Source organism: Macadamia integrifolia, chromosome 6, assembly GCF_013358625.1.
Source record: "Macadamia integrifolia cultivar HAES 741 chromosome 6, SCU_Mint_v3, whole genome shotgun sequence".
Taxonomy (NCBI): Eukaryota; Viridiplantae; Streptophyta; class Magnoliopsida; order Proteales; family Proteaceae; genus Macadamia; species Macadamia integrifolia.
This window is the reverse complement of record NC_056562.1, coordinates 4804112-4823455: the sequence shown is the minus strand read 5'-3', so window position 1 is coordinate 4823455 and position 19344 is coordinate 4804112. Positions and strand designations below refer to the sequence as shown.

The following is a 19344-nucleotide window of genomic DNA, read 5'->3' as shown; positions in this document are numbered from 1 at the left end:
ACTCTATGGAAAATATAAAATTGAGATAAAATGTACGTTTCAATATGTATTGGTACGTATCGGTGAGTATTGGTATGTATCGATCAGTACGTATCGGTATATATCGACATGTATCAGTGAGTATCGATATATATCGGTACGTATCGGTGAGCAACGATACGTATCGATGAGTATCGGTATGTACCGATACAGTGTGCTACGGTCATATAATGACCAAGATGGGTAATTTTTCAGTAAAAACACGAATTTTTGAAGGGTTTTTGTTCCAAAATTGCTGTCAACCATATTTCTCTAATTAAAGTGAAAATCAATGTTGGGAACAAGGATTTTACATTTATGGGACAACTACAAACCTTGAATTCTTAGTACGATACCCTCAATTTCGTGTTTATGCATAATACATATTATCAATAGCTTTTTTTAACAAATTCTTTATGCAAAAGTGTTTAAAAAATTGTTTCCTATCCATTTATGTGTGTATCTTTAGCGTATCTTAGTGTATCTTCGATACGATACGATACTCTCCGATTCGTATCTTAATTTTGACCGACCGATATGGCGACCGATACCGATACTTTAATCCTTGAGCCTACCTATACATTTGCTCCTTTAGTTTGAAGGAATAAAAATAAAAATAATAATTCAAATAAAAGTGCCATGAATTGACTACATTCTATAGAATTCCACAAAACCTTAGATGACCTCTTATATTTTCCTAAGCCCCTAAAAGATCAAATTTCCAGATCCCCTAAAAGATCATATTTCCAGATCTCCATCTCAGGCCTGGGGCTTTGAATCATTGATGTGCTTCATCCCACTGTTCAGTATCGCATCAAAGCTCTCATGGGCATCTGTCTGCAATCCTCAGCAGCAAGGAGTTCAGGTTGGCTTAGAAGAGCTGAAGGATGAGAAGGAAAAGGATTGACATCGAAACAGAGCAAATATTTGAAGATGAGGCCATCCCCACAACCTCTCCAATACCATCTTGATGGAATGGTGGAGTTCTCTCTTGAAATGCCAGTGGGGGTGTAGATATACCAGTAGACCGCCTTACCCTGCATACATTTGAAGATTATACGAGCCTACATAGGACTTATAAAACGTGCAAGAGATGTGGGAGTAAAAATCCCAGGACCTCATAGCTAAGACAGACACGAGATCTTCTTACCCATTGGCATCGGGACAGAAAGTGATGGTGTACTCGTAAGCTTTGCAAGTGAAAGTGCTTGTGCCATCGTCGAATGCGTAGCTGTAGGCCCTTGGACAAGCTTGCTTGAAGATCGTCGAGTAGGATGATGGCTTGCATGTAGTTGGGTTGGCAAACTCTCCACTGCAACAGTACTGATCCAGACCAAATGCCTCACAAGCACTCTTACATGCAACCACACCCCTTGATTCAGCACCATCCACAACCTGCAGCTCTTTCGGGCAACCTGATTCGAGATTTCACTGATTAGTTCATCATATGCAGCTCTCTAAATTGTGAAACTGCATCAAATTTATCTCTACTGGAATATCTACAGTGAACCACCATTGGAACTCAATTATGAGCTGATAGTAGATATCTAATTATAATGAGGCATGAGATGGAAGTGGTTTTGCCCAATATGCAGGTGTATCTACTGCATCTACCATTACCCAAATTGAGATCTGTAACACAACCCGTCGCATTACATACGCCGTAGACACCCTGCGGAGTGGCAACAAGTGGCAGATTGTAACCGTCGACGATGCTGACATCATAGAAATCTTTGTCATTGCCATTTCCGAGAGTGATCTCAAAGAGTGAGGCAGGTGGTTCGGCACCATTACCATTACATTCCAGCCTTCCTCCACAATCCCCAGTCTGGCATGTCCCAACACCTGAGTCATCAAAACTACAACCAGTTCTTGCCCAGATACGACCTGACCACCCAGGACTTGCTGGAATCCCAACACTCCTGCCAGACTCTAATACAAATCCGGTCATTGGAAGCTGTGGAGTCCCTGCACCGGCTAGTGTACCTGGCCAGATTGTATATGGACAGTTATTTGCTACATTGAAGGAGCAAGAAAATGAGCTATGGAAGAAAGAGAAGATGAAGATGAAGATGAGCAAGAACCCGATGGTGTTCAGGATTGAAGCCATTGTTGTCTTCTATCTCTATCGGGTTTCCGAAGGATAGGTTGGGGGAATGATCCAAAGGAAGGAGCCATTGCTAAATATTGCATGTAGTCTTAAAGGAAGGGAATTTCATATGTGGCACAAAGGATCGAATTGTGTGCAGACAATGGAAGCTCACTGGTTACGTTACTTTCATAACTCTGTCAGCCGTAGTCGACCAAGAGGGGTTTAGCATTGTTTCTAAATTTGGGTGGCCTCACTGAGAAGTGATACCTTTCTTTGTTTATTTCATGGTAACAGATTGAAAAGAGATTGTTCCCCCCCTATACGATTCCTCATAGGATCAGAAGTATCATCCTCTAGAGGCCTAACTTGGGAGAAATTCCCAACTGAAATGATGCAAGGTTCCTGTAAAAGAAGCCATAGTTCCATGAAGCCTAACTCATTTGTGAGAACTGGTGAACCCATCAATGGACAACCAATCAAATGGTTCCACAAAAAGGTCTCACATGAGAGTGGTGCCACTAAATCACTTTTCCCCAAAGAAAACAGAATTAAGGGATAAAAAATGAGAAAAAGAAAAAGATGGGGTACAAAGAAAAAGAGACCTGCTAGATTGTTTTCACTCCTAAAGGAGATTTTTACAATCACAGATATCATATGTAAATCACCTCAATCTACCCACATATGGAGCAAAGTATCAAATTCTCTAGCTAAACTGCAGAGCAGCAAGAGCATTACATGACCTTGTAAAAAATTTCGTCTTTTAAAGATCTAAGATTCCTTTAGCTCCCTAAAGTTTTCAATAAGAAAAATCAGATTACTTGGTCTGAAATCTGAGCAGGAATCAAGGCTGTCAAAGCCCCAGGAACACACAAACAAACAGGAGCTGAAGGAAACCAGTAATTGTAAAACAAACAGAGCATCACGGGTTTGATGTGGCATCTTCTGCATCTTTTTCTACACCTTCACTGCCTCCTGACTCATCAGCAGTGGAACAACCCTTTGGAGCAATGACACGGCCAGTTAAAGGGTCAATAGGACGGGTGTCTCGTGGTCCACCCTTTTGGCCCATTGCAAGCATTGGTGGTGGAGGAAGAAGCCCTGATCTGAAAAGAAGGCGCTCAACAGGTTCTGAAGGCTGCGCACCAACGGATAACCAGTATCTGTAAAAGACTGAAAGTTAGAAGCAGTCAAATAAATAACTACTCTTCTAAACAAAGGAGAAAGAAAAGAAGCATTGTATCTCCCTAAAGAACAACACAAGGGTCCAAGTTCCAATTAATTATGAATGAAGTACGGAAGAAACTTCATACCAAACAAAAATATGAGAAAGGTGATTCTTCTCATACATCACAAAAGCAAAAAATGAAGCCACAGAAAATAACTACCTCTGGCCCTTTTGGATTTATTAAAATGCCAATCCAAAGTAGGATATTTTAGGACACTACAGAAATTTTTTCCACGTACAATAATATTTGCAAGATGGCAAATGGTTGTGGCAGATGAGAAATGGAACCTATTTTTAGGAGGAGGATTGTTTCTTGGTGAGCCTGGTAAATCCTCCTTGTATCCCTTGAAGCATGGGCTATTGAGGCACAGATAATTGATTTAAGGTGGCAATTGAAAACATGCAATCAGCACCAAGATTTAACATCTAATACCGTACAATTTTAGTCAATCTTTCTCTTGAAACAAATAAATTGGGGTTATTACCCTATCACCTGTCATTTTGGAACAAGTTCTAGTACATTAATGAGAAGACATGCCTCATCAGTCACGAGAGGTGCGACTGTGCGAGATTATTTAGGCAAGCACATAGAAAAATTCTGGAAGAAACTAGACCTGGGTTACAATTTACCCAGTTAAAAAATTTATTTTTGATGGATTTCCCAGTAATTTTTTTTTTTGAACCTACATTGATGAGTAATTAATGGGCTTCAATAAGTAAACCTCACCAACTAAATGTCATTACCAGGACAAAGCCGGTTACACATTCACTATCCAAGTTACAAAGAAACTCTGCATTCAGAAAGTTATCCCTTCTCCCCTCCTCCTGGAGAGTTCAAAATATCAGTATGGAAGCACCCCTTTTTTGTTTTTCATAATTTCTATAAAAGATTTTCTGGACAGTGAAAAATCTATACAGAAATTTCAACACCTACCATCGGAATGACGAATAAAACGTTCGGTGCTCAGGATTAAGCATCAGGATCACTAATCAATAGGCAAAAGGACAACAATTAGGGAAAGAATAAATAAATAAATAAAATGGCGAGAAAGCTGTCAACATTTAACACATAGTATCCTCCTATATGAATGGCAAACTGACCTAAAATCTTTCCCTTTGTATTCATAAGCTCATGTGATTCAGCCATGAGCATAATTTGTAGACTACTGAGTTAGCTTCATCAGTACAAACCACCCACTTGTTTAGTCATGAATTCTTCGTTCTTATTTTTCATTAGCTTCCTTAATTTCTTTGGTTGTACCTTCTCTTGTAGGCCCAAATTCATAAATTTTGGTGTTATATTGTTGTTGCACTTTAGTAAAAAGTTTAAGATTTTCATGCACACCAACTTCTTCAGTAGGTTCTTCCTTAGGCTTTACTTCTTTCGTAGGCAACCTACAAAGATCAATTCAACGTGATGTGTAAGGAGACGTAAGAAAGCATAGGTTTATTTTCACGATCAAGCCTACCTTCACGTTCTTCTAACCATCACCTACACACTTAGATGATGTGCTTTGAAAATGCAAATGCATGACAACCAGCACCATCATAAAAACACTAAGGGATATAAATTGCAATGAAAAATTTCTGTTACCACCATCAAGGAATGAGCTCTTGCTATTCTTTGAGCAGCGCCCTCTTCCTGTTTGCGAGAGAGCGTATTTCGTTCTGGAGAAAAAGCATACGATCTCGTATAAGAACTGAATCGATAGCAGGCATATGTTCCCAAAACGCACCCAGCATTTGCTCCCGGTGGAGCTTCTTGTATTCATCGGTCTAACCTCATAAGTCAACACAGCTTATGAAAAAGTCATTTCCTCACGTTCATCCTCCATATATGGCATAACAAAACTGCCGTTAGGTAGTGAAGGAAGACATGAGCACATATCTGGCTAAAGTTTTAAGACCTTTAACTCTGAAACCAAATTATTCAGTTCAAGGATCAAGAAAGAATTTAGAGCTAAAAAACTTCTAATAGTCAAGGATCGAAGTTGAATCGATGGAATTATATAGGATCAGAATATTAAAATGGTACGAGAAATTATACAACTCTAAAACTAGTGGTCATAAAAATCTGTAATTCTGGTAGTGTAACAGTCGTATAGTCCTATCAATTGGTATTGAAATATAGAAAATCAAAGGTCGAGAAGAGTTGAAACCCATGTAGCTTAAATTTCAAGCCACAAGTGTAAGTTGAGAAAGAAACCAGAAATTGATGATAAGATTAAAGGAACAAATATGGAATGACATTAATTAGATCATTGATGTTCAGTTTAGCAAACTAGAAGTAGTAATCAACAAGTATAGTAGAAGAAACTAGATAATGAGAGGAAGTATTTAACAGATCAATCAAAGAATAAGGAAGAGGAATAGAGATTGGTAGCAATAGTCAGACTATGAAGAATAAAAAGACGTAGAGGAAAGATCATACCTCACACGAATCCTGTATACTCTGCTCAACAGCTCCAAGGCTCTTAAGAACATTCGATTTCTATTTTTCATGCTTAATTGATTAGAGGGGGGGGGGTGTATACGCATAGATAGCCTTTTAAAATATCTAACTAGACTCAAAAGAACCAATCATTCTCTCACACTAACTAGACTTAATAGACTCAAAAACAAAACTCTTATCTAGCTAAAAAGTATCCTAATCGAATTCAAACATTTAACTTAACTACTAATCCTGTATCCTAACTTCAACCCACTTTAGGGGCTTATAAATTAGGCACGTTAAAGTGAAAACCAAGAAAATGAAAGGCCCAAGCTATAACATAACTATTCAAAATTTGTTTTCAGCCCATTAGACTGCCACCTTCCCCTTGTGGGCCTTCTAGACTAATGTTTAGACCTCTGTACGAGATCAATGTCTAATGAAACTGCATCAAAATGTGAAATGTAAATGTATAAATGAAGTGTTAGACATGAATAGTTAAGCAAAAGGAGAAACAAAACTATCATTATACACTCAATACGACGATTATCTACGACAGGAGCACTGGGATGAGAAGCATTTGTTAATTCAGGTTAGGATAAAGGACAATGAAGAGTAATTTAAGGTATAGTTTGCTACTGTCACTGAAAATAAGTTGAAAAATTCAAAATATGAATAAAATATTAAATTTTTTAATCTATGATTTATTTAGAATAATATTTTCACAATAACATAGAACATTGTGAAATTCAGAAAAATATAGAGTAATAGGAAAAATAAAGCAAAATGTTTGCAAATAAATTGGGAAAACGAAATAAGTGCTTTACTGGCTCTTTGAAAATGCCACGTGATACATTTTTTCAAGAATTCGGTATGTATGCAAATTTACTATGGTAAATTGTGCCACAAGACTCAACATGTGAGGAATTCATCATAGGGTCCCCAAAAATTCTCAAGGCATGAAATTATGGGCTTCAGCTGATAAGGAAGACTCAGGTGTCACTTAGACAAATCTTGAACTATTAGCCCAACAAACCTTATGCAATGTGTGAAAGTTCCATCCACCATGATATAAAATCTTGTAAACAACTTTCCATTTTTGAATTTCAGGACTAAGAGGAGAAGCTATTCCGGCAGGACTTCTGAACTTCTACCTCAAAATCACCTCAGTTTAAGAGAGGTTCTTGAAACACTTAATTTGAGACTTGGAAAGCTAGATTTGGGTACTCACTCGATTAATGCTTAAAATCATACAATTCCATGAAACAGTAGTCTTTGACACAGGCTAGTCGTTTTACCAAATTAAGTTATTGCTTTAATATTTTGGTTCTATAATTTCAACTTCACCATAATTGGCTGAAAAAAATTGAGGGATACTACATATAATATTTATATTTAAGAAGAGGCAGGGGGAGAGTATGGGAAAAACAAATCACCTACTTAATTCTGTCGAAATTCAGGCCCATTCGTTTGCCCCCATCCTGACCTAAAAGTCCCAAAGAAAGAAAAAGAAAATTAGCAAGAAACATAGTTCACTACTAATAACATGAATTAAACTTTGCAATATGTGAAAATGGAAAAGTAAACTGATATGCTTACAATGGGAAAATTTTAGAGCTAGAATTGAATTTGGAGAATGCATGTAGCGAAATTCATAATTTAGGATGAAATAATAAAAACTTCCATTGAGCCAATCAAACTACCTGGCAATGGATTGTAGTAACCCAAGACTTCCAAATGCTTCCCATCTCTTGGAGATCTGCTGTCAGCAGCCATGACTCGATAAAATGGCTTGTTTTTGCATCCAAACCTCGATAAACGAAGCCTAACAACCATTTTCTGAGCTAGATTTTCTTCTTTTACTTCAGATTTTGATGGATCTGCAAAACAGAGGAAAGGAAATCATAAAAAAAAACCACATCCTTTGAATTTCTCCATAACAACTGCTGTCCTTGTTCAGCTCCACAGAGAGGCAGATCTAAGATAGTTGATGCCTTGATGGATACAGAAGCTGAAAAACAAACAAATCCTCTCTCCTCCCCACCACCAAAAAAAAGAGAAAAGGAAATGAATGCAAAAGGAAGAATTTTTCAGAAAGAGTAAAAGTAGACAGATCACTATGTTGGGAGAACTAATATGCCACAAAAAATTTTCAACTATGATTCGTATATTGCAATCTATTTTCACAGATTACATGAGAAATTCAACAAGCTATAATACATCAGCAACTTATGAATGACTTGGGCAACAGACATCTGACAAGGAGTTGAACTGGATCTCGAAGACACTTCTTATACCAAGTACGACCCCTAGTGATGGTAATTTTCTATCTATTTTGAAATGATCAAATAAGTTGACGGCAGAAAAGCAACTAACAAGTAAACTGAACAACTGGAAAGGGATGAACTGGAACATAAAGCAACTTTTTCCTGAAAGGGAATAAATAGGGGAAGTTTGGATATCCTTCATCTATGGAGAGAACTTCACAAGTTCTGTTGCCAAAATACTGCAAAATTCATGAACCCGATCAACTATGCAATTGGCAGCAAAATTCAAAATGCTGAAGACTTTTTAACAATAGTGACAATATTGTAACGGAATGGAGCTACAAGTGTGTAAATGGGTTTATCAGGAAAAGAAAAAATATCAATGCAGGATCAAGCAGTGTTAAATGGGATGCAGATAACTTGAGAGCTGAATAAAAAATAGTAATGGAGATGGATTCAATGGTAATCAATTAGGTGTTGAATGAGAAGGTTGATGTCAACTGACACTTATCAGTGTTTTGCAATTTCCAAGCCAATATGGATAAGCTCTAGTAATGTATATTTCAGACAACACAACAAACGAGATCAGGGTTTATGCTCTTACAAACAAGGAATTCAACGTATGATTCAAATATTAATATTCATCAAACAGCAGAAAAAAGCAGGAAACCAACAAAAAATATAATGAACAAAATTTCATGAATTGCAAATCAAATACATGAAAACCCAGAAGAAAAAAAATAAAAAATTCAAGAACGTAGCCGGTTGTCCTAAGGGAAGGTTAAGTGCAAACCCCAGTTCTAAACGGAAACGGAAGAATAACAAAGAACCCAAAACCCTAATGGTTTACAGAGGGAACTTATCAAAGATGGAAGAGAGGCAATGCGACTGTAGCTATTGAGAGAGAGAGAGAGAGAGAGAGACTTACCAGCTTGATCGATTGTGCCTGTATCCTGTACCCTGCTGCGGCCGAGACTGGGTTGGAATCGGTTAAGGATGATGGGTTTATAGCGTACGACTTTATGGGCCCAAATAGCAATAGATAAAAGTTCAGGGTCAAAAAGGGAAAAATGTCGAAACACCCAGCAAAAAGCTAGGGTTATATGAAGATCAACTTTAGAGATAGACGAGGAAAGAAAGAAAGAAAGAAAGAAAGAAAGGAGGGAGAGGAAGATGTGAGCTACCGGAAGTTATAGGGATGGGAGTGTCGGTATGAAGTATGAACAGCCGTCCTTCTCAGATCTCATCTGTTCTTTCTTACCGAAGCCACCCATGCCCATGATTTCCGGCGGTTCCTCCCTTTCCTTTTCTTTCTTATTAGCTCAACAACCCCTTCTCTCTCATGCCGATTGTTTACATTTCATCCATTTCTCTTCTTTAATCTAGAGCTTTTTAATGTTTTGTGTTTTATTAACTAACTCTCAGATGGTAACAGAGAGGAGAGGAAGAAGAAGAAGAAAGAACTGTGCTCTGGAACTCAATCTTGCATATGGTGAGTTTGTTTTTTCCCTTTTTTTATGTTTTGATTCGATCTGGATTTTTTTTTTTCCTGATCGATGATAATTGAAATATGGGTGATCGATCTGATAATCTGGTAGGGGTTTTAGTTATCAAATTTGTGATGAAAAAAGGGGTATCTGAACAGAGTATTAATTTGATTTGTTTCTTTCTGATAGTTATGATGTTTCCTTCCCTTTTCTGAGATGGGAATCTTAGAACAAGGTGAACGGTATTATGTAGATCTACATAGGGATGTCAAAATGATAGGGTCTTTGAAGAACTCAATCCCATAAATTAACTTACAAGATGAGAGCATCCAAGATCATATCAATCTTCATCAATTTCCATAGGAAATCGATGTGAAATCAACCCCCATAAGCTATTATGGGATTGTAATACAAAACTGTAATTGAAACCGATCTAAGAAAATGGGGCTCTGGTATGATTGGACTGATTGAAAATTAGATCGCGTCGAGCACACTGTTGACCAAATCAAAATCGAATTGAATAGAATGAAACCGATAAAAAAATATTGATTATGAAGTTAGAAATAGGTGAATTCTTTATTCAAAATATATCATTAACATCAATTCTAAATTCATACATTATAAAAAATAAAAAAAATAAAAAAAAAAGGAAAAATCTGAAGTCCTGATGATGGATGTGGCTTGGCTATAATGTTTGTCCATTGTTAACATAACTAATACAATCTAAGACACTCTCATAGTGATGCATTTAGAGTTGGGAGTCATCAATTTAGTAACCCATTTCAGTAGATGCATATACTTATAGATTGATTTCAGGGTTTGTGCATTGAGCTTGAGTTGAAGGTGATGCCGTGAGAAGTGTAACCCTTTGAGTTAGCTTTAATTCGGCAAAAGCAAAAAATAAAATAAAAATGTTTGCTGTACATTCTCCTTTTCTTTAGTTATTTTCTGTTATTCATTTGAAAAATAATTGGAAGGAAACAGACATTTAGTTCAGGATCTTCAAAAAATGAAATAGTATTTCACATTACAACAACACAATTCTTTAGGAGATATTGATTTTGATACATGTATGATCTCTCAAAGAGAACATTCCATTATTGGAAGATTTGGTTCAATCTATTAAACTGAAGATCATATAGCCTTGCTTCTGATTCTATCAACAGGTGCATGTTGCAGTAAGTAAAGAAGACTTGGTGCATCAATCAGAACCTATCATTTTTGAGGGTCGGTCCCACGACCTATATTTGCTTCTGGAGGGGAAGGCTGTGTATATCCTGTTCTTGTTCCCAACTTCCTTACTTTTGGGTCTGCAAAACCAGGCAAGATATGATATAAGTCTATCTAACCACATCTACCTATTAAACAAAGTGTGTTTTTCTGGGGGGAAGGGGTTGAAGTCAGTAAATGAATATTATTAAAATGAAATGAATACTCTATACCCTTAAATACATCTTGTGTTAATTTGCACAGGTATTATTGATGACGGGAAAAAATATTGAAATCACAATTAAGAGCCTTGTCTATGGGATAAAGCAAGCTGAAGCTGATGGATGGGAGGTGAAAGAGACATGGAGGGATGCAGATGAGGTGGGAACCCTATTTTCTAGCAATAGTACCAAATTGTAGCCTTGAGCATCATACCTCTTTTCTTGAATGTATATGATTTTTTGTTCATACCCAATTTTTGTCTTGGGCCTACAAACGAATTGGTACAATTGCTACTTAATCTAGCGACCATGGCTATGAACAAACAGTCTGATTGGCACATTGATATTTTGAGAAAAAAGAAAAAAGAAAAAAGAAAAAGAACATTGATATTTATGTAATTTGAATTTTTTTTTTCATAAAAAAAATAATTAAATGAATGAAATACAATCTAAAAAAAATGATAAATGAAAAATGAAAAATGAAATAGAACAAGCTAGAACTCAACATTCGGCATTGCCATTAGTAGAGCAATGACCCACCACAAAAATAGAATCCCAGCCCATGCCACTTGGAACAAAAATAGGGGTTTATGATCAGAAAATGAACAAAAATAGGGGTTTCTGATCAGAATGGAGATCTTAGGGCTCACCTTTTATTAATTTTATGCTTTCCATCCAAGAAAATAAGACCCCAATTATACCTTTTTGGATAACCAAACATATTCTAAATTACAATGGCAATAATACCTGCATGAACCGTTCCCAAATGCATCTGCTGTACACTAACGAGATAGACCCATCTTCATCTTCTACTACTATACCCTAAGGAAATGTATCTCCTCTCACAGAGCTTTTCAGCTACTTATAATGAAATTTCCTGATTAGAAAGAGAGACCAATCTCTTTGCATCCAATTAGAACCCATAAGCGTGCTTTCCACTAACTCTAAATTATTCAAATTAACATTAATTACTCACTACCTCCCACATTATCTGAAGTGTTATATATGTTTCAAGACTAATTCAGCCCTTAAAACTTATTATGCCACACAAGTTCTCTTTCTCAAGTAATTATTTTTCGATTATTTTATTAGCTGATTTGGTCATTCTGATAATACGTATGTAATACTAGTACTATGGATACGTAGCTTGCAAGAATCTACGTACTCTTCGAACCAATCCTCCAATTGCATGTGTACCCTAAAATTTTATTTTGATTTTATAGTTTTTTAATGTTTGCATGGTGTTTATAGCATAGAAATTGTACCTTTTTTTAAAAAGAAATTCTCATTGTGTTTGGCATGCTGAATCAAGAAAAGATTCTTTTTTTTGAGTTTCAAAATTCGCTTTGGGAATGGTGAAGTTTTCTTCTCTATAAAAAAAAAATCTTGCTTAAAACACAAGAAAAAAAAAAAAAAAAACTTTTCTTTTCTTCTATTGCTAACCAAACAAACATATTTTTTATTTTCTTATCATTTCATTTTTTTTTCTATTCTTTTCTTCTCTTGGCTACCAACCACAGCCTAAGGTATCTTCTAAACAAAATCACATGATTATCCTCACTAGAAAGGGTATTTGTGATCATGGATAATCAGGTGTGAAAATTAATGAGGGACCAAAAAGTCTAATTATAAAGTCACGTTGCTAGTGGACTCTACTGATGAAAGAATACTTGATCCATAAAACAGTGATCCAAAAGTTCAATACAAAAATTACATCCTGTCCAAAAGAAAAGACTATCAATCAGCTGACACTTGACATAAGGGTGGGAAAACCTTAAGCCATCCATTGCATAAATTTTTTGGCACTTGGTCTACCATATCATGTATGGTAGATGTCAAGGAAGTACAACTATTGATTTTACATTAATTTTCAAAAATTGATTTTGATTGACATGGTAAAGTCTGACTTAAACTGAAACGTAATATGAGTATCAAATAAAAAATATATATAAATTATAGTTTACGTTTCGAGAAGTTAAGTCCAAGGTGCATAACATTTCACATATTATGTTTGAAGTATCTAAATAAGGATACCCTTAATTTTTTTGGTGCAAGGATACCCTTAATTAGTTAACTAGATTTTTTTTTCCTACTTTTAATTTCGACACTAATTAAGTTATATCATGGTTTTTCCTTTGATCCTCAAGCACCCTTCTTTAGCAATAGTCGAATCTCCTCTAGCTGAATTATTGCGAGCCAAAGATGGTGAAACATTTTTTAACGGTGAACTTGCCATGACTGTGAATATGCTGGAATCCAATAACCTCTAATAGCAACAAGTGTTCATGTTTCTTGCATTTTTCAAATGTGGAAGAGCAAACTTCTTGTGAAGAAACTATTTCCTTCTCATTAAATTTTTTACTATGAAATTTGCATTTAAGAAGAGATTGATTCGACACCCATCGGATTAAATACCCAACAATTAGGATCACTAAATTTATTTTTCGTTGCATGCCCTCGTGAATCCTACAATTTGAACTGTAAGCACCCTTTATCTCTTTCTCACATTAAATAACCTCATTGCCCTCCTATGTATCAAAAAACATTATTATATCGGAGCTTCATAGCATTTTGGAGCATGGAGGCTAGTTTTTGTGCAGATTTGGAAAACATGTTGAGATTGATTCACAAGATTGATGGCCATCTCCATCCCCATTGAGACAACGATTAAACACGACCAATCTATAAGTGATATATATCATCATAGGACTAAAATAGTAGTGATACTCCTATTAATATTCAATAGCCAAGTGATATATATTGAAAAAGGGAGGGCTTCTCGTTTCTTAGCTAATAAATCACCTACATTGTTGACCTCTTTGTAACAATGAGTTATTTTTCAAAAAATTGACATCTAAAAATGGGTACTAGTGATTCCATTTTTGCAGACATCTTCCAGGGATAACTTGAAAAAGGATGCAACATAATTGCTGCGGAACCTAATTCAATCCATAAATGTGTAACTTAATTCTCTCTGGAAGTTCTCACACCATAGGGAAGGCTACCAAAAAGAAGAAATGAAAAATCTAACGTATCTCCAAGTAGTAAGAGAAGCAAACTCTTAGATCTAAGCAGTTACTGAATATGCCACCTAAGCTTACATGGCATAGATTCCCATGTGGGAAGCTCCAAAAGCACTTCCATTATTCCCGATGGAGGACAAGGGAAAGAAATGCCGAGTTGATTAGCAAATTATGAATGTGAATGTGCACCCATTTTAACTGATTAATTAATGGACGGAGTGCTTATCAATTTATCATATAGCATTCTCTTATGTTGTATCTTTATTATACCAAATCATTTATGGTAACAAAGACTATTATTCACTTCAGCTATCTAAACCTGAATTAGTTTCTTTATCTCCTTAAAATCATTGATGAGCTCATGTTTTCACTTTTTAATTAAGCTGAGATTTTATGCGATGCATTGTCGTTTGGCGCTATTCAGTTTGTAAGAGTTAACATTCTCATCAATTTAGTAGAGATGCTAATTAGTAATTTACAGTAACAGTACCGAATGCATGATCATTAACTTGAAGCTAGCATTGCTCCACAGCCAAAAAAATAATTGTAAATTTTTATAAATAATTTTTTTCTCGGGTGGATAAATGATTGAGTCATTCTAAAAAATGAATAGATAAAGAATTTGTTAAGGTAAAATGCATGGCATGCTGGGTTGTTTATCTCAACCATGTGCCCCTTTGGTCTTAGTGTTTTTTTTTTCAAACAAAGGCAACTTTTGTAAGACAAATTCTATAACATTATATTCATACAGTAAAAATTCCAATGGGTATGAGATTTTATATATAGTAGTTAATGACGTAGGCAACATGTCCCTGTAGGTAACGGTTGATTTTTTTTATTATCACAACTTAAGACTAAATAAGTGCAAAGGAGGAAATTATATGCAGTGTTTCTCCCATTAATGAAAGTAGACTGATTTTAACTAATGAGTGAATCTACCACCCCTTTAATTTTTCTGGATAGAACCTTAGAGATAAATTTATAGAGCATATTACAAAGGGCTATAGCCTATAGCACTGAACTCAGAGATGGAATTAGCCTCTTTAGACTTTGGCACAAGGCAAACTTTTGGTTGATCTCTTTTGATGTGGTCTATATTGGTTAAGAAGCTTTGCACAACAAGGATATTTTTTTTTTTTAAGTGCAATGCATGGCGAGGATAAGATCACACTTTGCCTAAGTGATAAATAACTTTAAATTAAACTCATCTGGAAGGGGGATTGAAGGATTTCATTTTTACTAAGAATTAATAAGCTCTCTAACACCCCCTTGGGTTGCCATAAGATCTAAATTATGGAGAGCAGACAGTGACACAACTCATCCCCACCTTTTCTCCTAACAACAATGAGTTCTTCTGATTGTTATAGATATGTATTCATGTTAATGATTGTTTGTAGAAGTTCTCCGGAACTACAGTCGTAACAATTTTAGGTTTGTAGCCATTTGTACAAGATAAGTCTATCTCTCATAATTTCAATTATTGCTTTTATTACATCCAGGCAAACAAGCCTTGAAGGGCATTTATATATTTATGATGATTATTAATATACTTTTGCTGACCTTTAACAATAAAAACAAACAAGCTTTTAAATCAAGTAAAAAAAAAAAAAAGTACAATGAAGAAGATGAAGAAGATAGTGGTCTAGGTGATGCTTTTAAAGATGAATAGTAGTAACTGCGTTCCAACACAATTCTTCTTGATAAGCTTTTTGATAAACTTTTCTTCTTAATTCTCTCTAGTAACAATCTCTTCTGCAGTCATCAGACACAGTTGGTGTTGATGTTAATGTTGGTGCTGTCCCTAGAAGAGTTGAGGTCCCAACAGTTAAATTTCCGATTGAAGAGGGAGGATGAGTACATCCATGTCGATCTCGCAGATTCCTTACTTCTGGATTTGCAAAACAGAGATGGAAAACAGAAGAGAAAGTACGTAGTCTCTGATCAGCAAAACCGATCTTAGGGCTGACCCTTTTTATTGTGCTTAATTTCCATCCAAGAAATTAAAACCCTAATTATATCTTTCTTGACAACCAAAAATAGTCTAAATAATAATAATAATAATAATAATATCATCTGCATGAACCATTTTCAATTGCATTTGCTTGGAGGACAAGATGAGAACTATAAGGACCAGGAGGCAACGAGAAAAGGAAGAGAGACCCATCTTCATCTTCTCTACTATATGTCTTCGCTCATTGAGTTTTTCAGCTACATATAATGAATTCCTTACTAGAAAGTGAGAATTTGGATCCTTTCCATTTGGCTGTACCCTCTAATCCATCTCTCACCATCCAGCACGTGTGGCTTCCACCTAGAAATAGACACATTTCTTGTCGGATGAAAATTTTAGTTATCTTTTTAGTAGCCAATGAAATGAAATCTCAAGGGGTATTTTGAAAAATACAAAAACAAGTATTAGGGAAAGTGAATTATTTCATGTCTTTGACTATGAACCCCAGTGGGAAAGTTCCTATAACTCAGTTTTTTTTTTTTTTCATCCAATTAAGATAGACATGCATGCATTCCACTTATAATACTAAATGATTTAAAGTAACATCAGTCACTACCCCTGTTGTGGTCTTCATTCTTGGCTGTTTTTGACTTGCGCTGGGAGGGCTTTCCTTCTATTGAAAATCTATTTTCATGGTGGAAAAGGAAAGAAAATGCCGTCCATTGTGGCAAGATTTGGATGCCTCTTCTCACAATTATTCCTTTCCATATATGGACTGAGAGAAACAAAAGAAGGTTTGATAATCGAAGTTTGTCGACAAGCTATGTGGTGCATTATATTATGAAAAACATTAAGGATCTGTCCTTCCTTGTTCCTATGCATGTCAAGTCAATGGTTAATCTCCTCATTTCAAAGAAGCTTGATATTCATAGTACCACAAGGGCAGCTTCAAATCACATCTTGGAATTAACTTGGGAGGCACCTCCAAGGAGTGTCTGGAAACTGAATATAGATGGATGCTCTATAGGAAATCCAGGCAGCTCAGGCGCATGTGGTATTCTTCGCAATACATCTTCTCAGATGGGTTGTTATGCGATCTATGAAGGAATTGGAACTAACTTCATGCTGAATTTGTTGCTTTCTTCCATGGAATACACCGAGCATCTTTGAAGGAAATCAGAAATATGTGATTCTCAGGCTGTTGTTTCTTGCATCAAAAGACAGAATATTCCGTGGTGCTTTTTACAAAGATGGTGGTACTACAAAGGTTATTTGGACAATATAACTTGGACTATATCTCATTGCTATCGGAAAATAAATACTATAGCAGACAAGCTAGCCAAGCATGCTGCTACTACTCGTACTTCAAAGATTTGGGATGCTTCTCCATCTTTTATAACTTATGAGTTTGATTGGGACCTTCAACATAGGTCTATTAAAATTAAAATTAAATAAAATGAAGTGGATGAAGAAGATGGTGGTCTTGATGATGCTCTTGAAGATGAAATAGTAGTAACCGCATTTCAACACAATTCTTCGCCATAAGCAAAAAATATGTACGGATCACTCAAAGAGGACATTCCCATTATTCAAAGACTGGGTTGTTGAATCAATTGGATTTTTGATAAGCTTTTCTTAATTCTCTCTACCACCAGATCAGTCTCTTCTGTAGTCAGACAAAATAAGTTAGTGTTGGTGTTGGTGTTGGTGTTGGTATTGGTATTGGTATTGATATTGGTTGGCTACCAAGAGTAGCTACCGTCCCACAAGTTGGATTTCCGCTTGGAGAGGGAGGATAATAACTTCCATATCGATCTGATCTCAGATTCCCCACTTTTGGATCTGCAAAACAGAGTTGGAAAACAGAAAGAGAAAGTAGTTTCTGATCAGCAAAAGCAATCTTAGGGTTCACCATTTTTATTGTGCTTAATTTCCATCCAAGAAATTAAAATCCTAATTATATCTTTCTCGACAACCAAACGTAGTCTAAATTACAGTAGCAATAATAATAATACCTGCATGAACCATTCCCAGTTGCATCTGCGTGGAGAACAAGATGAGAACTGTAAGGACCAGGAGGCAACGAGAAAAGGAAGAGAGGCCCATCTTCATCTTCTCTACTATATGTCCTAAGGACTTGGATATATGTCTCCACACCGAGAACTTTTCAACTACTGATAATGAATTCCCTCACTAGAGAGAGAGGTTCACACCCTCAGGATGGTGTGAGATCTGAGACCCAACTAGTCAGATGAAATGTTTTTTGTTATCTAGTTCTTAGCCAACGAAATAGAATCCTTGAAAGATATTTTAAAAAATATAAAATTTAAAAAAAAAATATATATATATATATATATTATAAACTCGAGAGAAGGTGAATTATTCTATTTCTTTAGCTGGATGACATAAAAGTTCTTATAATTTTTTTTTCTTCTTCTTCTTGACATCCAATGAAAATAGACATGCATGCCTTCCACTTAATATAAAAAACGAAAAAAAGTAAGATCAATCATCACCACCTCCCACGATGTGTAGTGTGTCTTATGTTCAGCCCTAAGAGTATTATACCATCACCTAATCGTAGAGATGGGATTTTTATTCTAGGAACTCTACGAACCAGTCCTCCAACTTACATGTGTCCCTTAAAATTCTTTTTTTTATTTCATATTTATTTAAAGCACGGTGTAAGGATTTGAATTGGATCGGATCGGCTTAAATCAGTTGGATTAGATTAGTGTCAAATGTGTTTGGTCATGATTCATGGCCGATATTATATCGCTAGATTAGTATGGATGAAGCACGTTGGACAGGGTTAGAGCCCTTACTAAATCCGCATGAATTCATACCAAATGACCTCATCGACAAGAGGGTTGTGCCTTGGAGAGATTGTCGGAATTCAAGAAATGATGAATGATGATTGCATAGCTGCAATTGAGCTAAAAGAAGAGAATTGAAGAAATTTTCAGACACCAAAATTGTAAGTAGAGATACAGTGAGTGAGTGTGAGGATCTGACGGCTGAAGTGCATGTCAAGACCAATTAGGTCTTCACTACCACTCATCGCAGAGGATTTTGATCTAATTTCAGTCAGAAAAACTATCAATAAAATTGTACCTTCACAATTCAGAGGTACTTTTTCGTGTGATTCTAGTATCTTAATTAAACCATGAATGGGAGGAATGGCTTGTACGCATGTGCTTATACTGCCATATATAATTCTCTATCACCATTGGATAAATAAGATATTTTTAAATTAATCACATGTAAGATATTAGTAGGCATTTTTCCTTTAGTTTCTAAAATCTAATAATCTAAAAGGTCAAAGGGAATAGATTTTTGTAGTCTTTTATAAAGAAAGCTTTTCCTTGATGGTCCTCCTAATTAATGCCACATGGTTGAGTATGCATTCAATGATTGGCA

The 19344-nt window shown here is 35.8% G+C and overlaps 2 protein-coding genes and 1 long non-coding RNA gene across 4 annotated transcripts; 1 reads left to right on the top strand and 2 right to left on the bottom strand.

Annotated features, from left to right (window-relative positions):
• Positions 1 to 613: 613 nt before the first annotated feature.
• On the bottom strand, positions 614 to 2545 carry LOC122081359 (pathogenesis-related thaumatin-like protein 3.5). 2 transcript variants are annotated; one of them, XM_042648450.1, is made up of 4 exons: positions 2103 to 2545; positions 1639 to 2004; positions 1169 to 1433; positions 614 to 1055 (listed from the first exon to the last, which is right to left on the bottom strand). In XM_042648450.1, exons 2-4 carry the CDS (start codon positions 1967 to 1969, stop codon positions 890 to 892), a joined length of 762 nt encoding a protein of 253 aa, XP_042504384.1. In that variant the 5' UTR covers positions 1970 to 2004; positions 2103 to 2545; the 3' UTR covers positions 614 to 889. The 2 variants fall into 2 exon arrangements, with proteins under 2 accessions (XP_042504384.1, XP_042504383.1); XM_042648449.1 differs by having other exon boundaries at positions 1639 to 2545.
• A 150-nt stretch (positions 2546 to 2695) lies between these two features.
• On the bottom strand, positions 2696 to 9116 carry LOC122081360 (30S ribosomal protein S16-2, chloroplastic/mitochondrial-like). Its single transcript, XM_042648452.1, has 4 exons — positions 8962 to 9116; positions 7470 to 7646; positions 7207 to 7252; positions 2696 to 3270 (listed from the first exon to the last, which is right to left on the bottom strand). The coding sequence occupies exons 2-4, from the start codon at positions 7600 to 7602 to the stop codon at positions 3030 to 3032; spliced, it is 420 nt and encodes a 139-aa protein (XP_042504386.1). The 5' UTR covers positions 7603 to 7646; positions 8962 to 9116; the 3' UTR covers positions 2696 to 3029.
• A 66-nt stretch (positions 9117 to 9182) lies between these two features.
• LOC122081362 lies at positions 9183 to 12323 on the top strand. Its single transcript, XR_006141069.1, has 2 exons — positions 9183 to 9525; positions 10687 to 12323. It is a non-coding gene; the product is annotated as an uncharacterized LOC122081362 (long non-coding RNA).
• The last annotated feature ends 7021 nt before the right edge of the window (positions 12324 to 19344 follow it).